Here is a 6,579-nt window from a genome sequence, read left to right as displayed (position 1 = left end):
CCACAAGAGTCTGCAGCATAAAAGAGGTTTCTATTATTAAACATTAAGACTGGTCGATAAACTGAGTTTAGGAGTAGCGATGAGCGAAATAATTTGCCAGGCGTGGATTTGCGTGAAACGGGCGACAAAATTCACAGCGGAAAAATTTGCCACATGACAAATAATTGCCTCCTGCATCAAAAAAATTGTTGTCAATTTTTTTTGCTGTGCAACATTTACGCAAATTTTTTGCCGTTCTGCTAATTTTTTCAAAGATACACAAATTTTCCCGCAAAGCGAAATGGGACACATTCGCTCATCACTATTTAGGAGAACTTTGGGGGTTTTTTTTTTTTTCTTTTTGAGCATTTTTATAAATCATCAGAAAAAAAGTAAAATGAGTATAAAGTTTCCAAGTTGGGATGAGCTCAGTACCTTTAATGACCAAACCCAACTACCACCTTACGATGACGTGTATAAAAGGCACAGGTGCATCATTTGCATTCACTCTTTTTATTGTTTTTTCTGTTTTTAGGCATTTTTTTTTTTTAAACCTTTTTTTATTTTACAAAAACCTTTAAATATACAGAGTAGCAACAGACTTAATCTACTTCAAATGAAAGCTAAAAGTACTAATGCAAAATACTGTTCCTTTATCATGCTAATTAAATATAGTAATCAACATGTTAAGATGGTTACTGTACATGTTGCTCTTCTAAAATTACTGAGCGTATATACAATGAGTTTGAAATTGCTTCCACAATTTTCCCTCTCACAAAATGTATTCAAAGGAAAGACCAAAACATAATTTTTTACTAATATATAAAAAAGGATGCCGTAACATGATGAATATACATAAAGAAAAACATTGACCATATTGGAGATATTTGCTGGTACTTGGTATTCTACTGTAATACACAGAGCAGAACTAAGCTAAATACCTTCCCTGGATCACATGTTATAGGACCAGTATGATAAAATAAAGAAAAAAAATCATATTGATGCTAAGTGTTGACTTTGAGGCTTCTTCTAACTTTTATTGCAGGTTAATTGGCTCCTGATGAAACTGATGGTATGTGTGTTATGTGAATGTAATAGGGCCTTACAGCAATGGTTTCCAAGTGGCTTGGAACAGTGTCTGGGAGGGCTCAATCTAAATGCCAGTTATGGGAAGTTCTGGGGTGAACGTTTGCTTTCTTAGATACACCTGAAAGTTCAGTTTGAAGGTCATTTAGAGTTAGAGTATGGGTAAAAATGTATTTGCTGCCCCTGGCCCTGGCCTGCCCATTAGTTTCACTTATGTTTTCCTACTTGCCACTGACCAAAGGATGGACCTTAACTTAACTTTCAACTGAAAAAGTCCAACAACTTCTGTTGACTGTCCACTGACAGATAAGCTCTCTCTGTAAAGCAGTCCTGTAATATACCAGTGCTATGAAAACTATACATATACGTTGGCGTTTTTATTCATGATATCAACAGTATATCCACTTTCCATTCCGTTGCATGGACACATGTTTCTACTGCAGGCAGCCGAGTTAGTACAATTCTAATAATGTAGTAAGTTGAAAGTAGAATATCTTGCATAAAGGCATATTAATAATGTTTTGATGATACTGGTCCTTTAACTTCCTTTTCAGGTATTGGGAATTGTCTCCTATCAAGGTTGTGAAGCTTTATACACTGGTGAATGTCAAAATGATTTCTTTTCATATATAAACAGCTTTTATTTACTATTGCACTCCCTTTCAGCAATATAAAAAAGATTTATATTCTGGTTTAAAACTGTTTAATGGCTAGGCTCAATGTGTTTTCTATCTGTTTATACATTATATTAGCTCTGAGGACTCAGAGGTATCTCTGTACATTCATTTATTATGCACCAAATCAGATATTACTACTGGACAAAAAATATCACCCATTATTTCATTGAAAACTTAAGTAGAAGGTTTTATGTTTTTTTTTTAGAAAATGCAAATAAGGTTGAAGGGTGCATTTGGTAAACCCCCCCCCAAAAAAACCCCCCAAAAAAGGTCTAAATCCAAAGCATAAAAAGAAACCCGCAAAAATTACAAATTGCACTATCTATACAGTAGTATATATCATAAGTCTTCCTTCCCTCATTACTACACATACAAGTTAATGTATATGTATATGTGTGTGTGGGGGTATGTGTGCAACAAGGTTAAAACTTCTGACTATATTTTCCAAAATGTATTTCATATTTTTTACTAAGATTTAATGAATAAGTGCATAAAGTGGAAAAAACTGGAAAAGGGCCGCCAAAGAGATACAATTATAATGTCAAAAATACATTTACAAAATGAAACTGCAGTTTACAAATAATAGAGGAAAATAAAGAGTAAAGTTGAGCTATGGTTCCCTCAATATACCATTATAGCATGCCATAATTCAATATACGCCGTCTATCCCTGCACCTACTAACATTTTTTGTTTTAAAAAGAAATCCTTGGTGAATGTTCTTATCAAACGATGAAAGATAGGTCAAGATTCTGCATTGAATCGAACTTTTAATGGGGTTAACATTTCTGGAATTCTAATTATAAGTGAAATCTTGGGACCTTCACGATACTGCACAAGCACATCTGAACTGACATTAATATATTTACCTTAGGTTGAAGGCACGCCTTTATATCAAACGCTTTCCATCCATTATCTGTTGTGTTGAGTAAAACAAACACACACAGCATAGATTTTAGTGCAAAACATCATGTTTTTTTTTATCCTATCTTTCTTCAGGACTATGTTTATTGTTTTTAGTTCTTTGGCCAAATGCCCTCTAATAATCTTTCAATAAAATTGGAAATATTACTGTGCAATAAAAGCATTTTTCATATATTTTCTATTTTGTTTACAACTAGGGTTGGTGTAGTGGATCACTGATAGAATTGATTTTTAAAGAGATATATCTATAAAATAACATTTTACATTTTGCTTCCTGTATCATCTTTGATGTCGTTTCACAGAAATCTTTAACCTAGATTCTAAATGCATTTTTCATAAAAATAAGAAGAAAATCTAATGTTTTAGGTGCTTATTTATTTGGTAACTTTTTTTTAATGCACACTATTTTGATATGCTTTGATTATCATTTTCTGACCTGATGTTTACAAGCTATTTTACAGACAGAACTAAATGGCTATAATACATGCTTAAGCAAGAAGATAACAGCTAGAATTTATATGTGTGTGTTTTAGGTGTATCTCATGTGGGGTGACAGCACCTACTGTCCCCAATCAGCAGATCCCAGGATGTCCATTCAATATATATCCAAGAAAAACTGTCAGTCACTGGACAGGGCAAGATACTGGCATGACCAGTAATGCTTTAGACACCAATCAGGTGGTCCATACGGATGCCCCTCCTTATGAGACTCTGTCCATACACACATTTTCCTGTTTCTTTTTTAATAGGCCAGTTACAATGAAAGAAAACTTGCAACCATCACTTGAGTGAACAAAACAGCAGTGGAGGGGTTCAATCATGCAAGTAACAACAATGATCTTTACATATCACGTTATATTCAAGCAAACGATAATTAAGTGCCTGATATGGAGGCAAACTTGGCAGGCAAAGCTTTTGTCTCTTTGGTGGCCCCCTCTTATTTCTGAGTTAGTGTGAATTCTTGCAATATTAAAGTTTTGCCTTATTTCTTTCCTTGTTTGAAGAACCCTGTTGCTTGAATAGCTTACAGATAGACTTCTCTTCTAGTTAAAGTATTGACAGGGGATGGCTTGTATTCCCCTGTTTGTGTAAGAGGAATATCCTCTGGATTGGCTTCTTCACTTTTGCTGTACGTAGCTGTGTTGAAGGTCTCATACGATGCTAACTTTTTGTTAAGTAGATTCCTGTTGCGATCTCCCATAAGGTTTACTTCCCCATTGGGCAACTTTTCCTGGCTATCCCGTTCGTCGACTGGCATGAATGTGGAGAGCTTTGGTTGGGTTTTCTGTTTCCTTTCAGGTGACGTGCGAACAGGCATCCAGCAGGAATCTGAGTGACCATATTCATCGCATTCTCTGGTGCATTTTCCCGTCAAAGCTACATCTGGCAAAGGTCGTGAGTCTGAAAAAAGATAAAAGCATATGTTAAGATTAAAACTTAAAATGAATATTGGACACTTGAACTGTATATTGTTTTCCGTCAAATGGTTTATATTGGTTCTAAAACATTTGGAATGAAATATTTGTTATATATGGTTAAACTGATGTGGCATATTTGTCTGCAATTGGTTTAATAGCAACTAGTAAGAAATTAGATTTGATTAATCTTGTGAAGGTGTTAAAAGTTTGCACCATGTCAAGCAACCTATAATACCAAATGGGCAATTACCATTTTCTGGTCTACGGTTTGAGAGCAAACATTTGACTTATTGCTATGGGATATGAGACCTGATGCAAACATTGTGAGCTACAGTATATTAACAGTATATTACAGTATATTAACCCAAGTAACTGACTGCTTGCAATAAGCTACTGTACTGGTGCAAAGTATCAAGTGTGTTGCAAACAAGAGCTGTATAGTATGGATTTTGACACTGCTGTTTGAATAGACAACCACCATTAACCTGTGTTTTTTATACTTATGTACAGGTAGATGGAAATAGTATTTTTGCAATATATGAGGCCCCAATATTTATAAAGAGTGTCTGGGAACTAATATAAAAGGAGTAATAATACTATTTCTAATTGGGGAGACATGGTGGGAACGTGATAAGTCCTTAGCTTGTTCCATCTGTAGTGAAAAACTTGTATCACAATAAATATCCAGATAAGCCTTATAGAGGGTAAAAATATGACTAAAACTGGAACGTGATGCTAAAATGTTTCTAAATATATTTATTATTTATGTCAGTCTGCTGTGCAACATGGCGGTATTATTTTTTTTAAGGGGAACAAATGCAGTAACAATGGAACTTAAAAAATGTCAAGACCCCAGCAGCCTAGGGAAGAGCTCTATATGAGAGGAAATGTGTTCCTGTGTTATTGTGTAATGTACAGAAAGTCTTATATGGGCAACATAAGAAGCAATTCCTAATGTTATATTTGATTATATGGACAAATATGTGGTATATAATGGAATCTGAATTAGACATTTTACCCTGAACATTAAGGTTAACCTGTTAAGGTTGTTCTTAATAGTTTATCTGCTGTCTGAATATGAAAATATTCCTGAGAATCAAACATCCCTAGATAATCTAGTTGTCACTAGAAAGTAATACCTGATACTGACATCACTGTCCTTTAATTTTGCCTCTAGGTTCCAGCTACAGGATCTTTTCACAGCCCCCTACCAACTTATCTAGAAAAGACCTAACACTTTCATATATTTCAGGGTCCATACACATCAATACATTGTTGCTTTGGATCTTTGAATACTGCTATCGGAAATGATTGGTCCCCATACTATGTAGACTCTTGGGGCCTTGGTTAGTAGTCAACTGTCCACCTGGGCCATTTTGACAGAGGACTAAGTACAGAAGATGGAATTGCAATGAGGTTCTGATCAGCCTAGGTAGGCTTTGTACAATAAAAGTTAAAGCCTTCCTATCACTGGAACAATAGCTCTATTAGTTCATTGTCTCATGATAACTAATGTGCCTTCGTATCATAAAACTTTGTATTTCTCTGTCCTTGCTTTTGTTATTGAAAAAAAAAAAAAAAATTTGTCTGTGAGCAAAAAGCCATTGCTCAATCACATCAGGAGAATATATTTATTTTCTAGAGTAATTTGTTTAATATAAAATGGAAAAATATTGCTTTATTTTTGCCTACATTGATTGTTTGCTGCCACTGACAGCAGAAATACACAATGGATACCTTTCCACCAGCTACAGGTGAAGACCAGAGTTATGTGAGGAACCTATTATATCAGCTGATGCTTCAGGTGCCAACCAGGGGCTTCAGGTGTCAAACCTGCCAATCTGCAAAGGTCTTGGCAAGATTTGACCAGGAGCTGAGAATGTGCTCTAAAACACAGATTGTGTTTATTTGGGATATTCTATAGCTTTAGTGATGAACATATGTTAGTTTTCTAATGCCTTCAACAATGCATTCATTTTATTTAATTATTTACTGTAAGAAAGTGCATTCATTTACTGATAATATGAATGCTGAATTAAAATCTATTACAATACAGTGATATTACATTATTATTGAATTAATAGGAATAGATTTATATAATATATTTTGAATAGTTGGGGGGGCACTCATTGCTATTTTATTCTATGTTACTGAGTGAGATTTCATACTTGTGCATGTCTATCCAGTACCACTCTTCAGCTAATCATCAAAGAGCATACTTCTGTCCTTAAAAATACCTTTGAATTCAGCTTCAGCTCTGACTCCTGCAGTTTCTTTCCTCAGTGATGGATAACAGAAATATTGACATTTGTCAGAATATCAATTCTTAAACTACTATGGCTTGGGAGTTCTACACAGCATGCAGAGAATGCAACAAGAAAACTCATATGTTCATCACCATACATCTAATGTTCCTCTCTAACTCCCTAAAGGTATGAAAAAAGGCATCATAATTTATTTTTGGATAAATAATGCTGTTTGGTTTTTAAGTATATTT

The 6,579-nt window shown here is 34.6% G+C and overlaps 1 protein-coding gene across 2 annotated transcripts in view; it reads right to left on the bottom strand.

Moving 5' to 3' along the window:
- Window positions 1–337: 337 nt before the first annotated feature.
- The window catches only part of pcdh7 (protocadherin 7), a 511,205-nt gene continuing 504,963 nt past the window's right edge, over window positions 338–6,579 (bottom strand). For both annotated transcript variants that reach the window (XM_018093920.2, XM_031901728.1), the window contains exon 3: window positions 338–4,065. In XM_018093920.2, the coding sequence (XP_017949409.1) occupies window positions 3,689–4,065 (377 nt within the window). In that variant the 3' untranslated portion in view covers window positions 338–3,688. The remainder of the gene's footprint in view (window positions 4,066–6,579) is intronic.

The sequence above is a fragment of the Xenopus tropicalis genome, chromosome 1, assembly GCF_000004195.4.
Source record: "Xenopus tropicalis strain Nigerian chromosome 1, UCB_Xtro_10.0, whole genome shotgun sequence".
In the NCBI taxonomy this organism is placed as follows: Eukaryota; Metazoa; Chordata; class Amphibia; order Anura; family Pipidae; genus Xenopus; species Xenopus tropicalis.
Note: the sequence above shows the minus strand (reverse complement) of the source record. Positions and strands in the feature narration are given on the sequence as shown.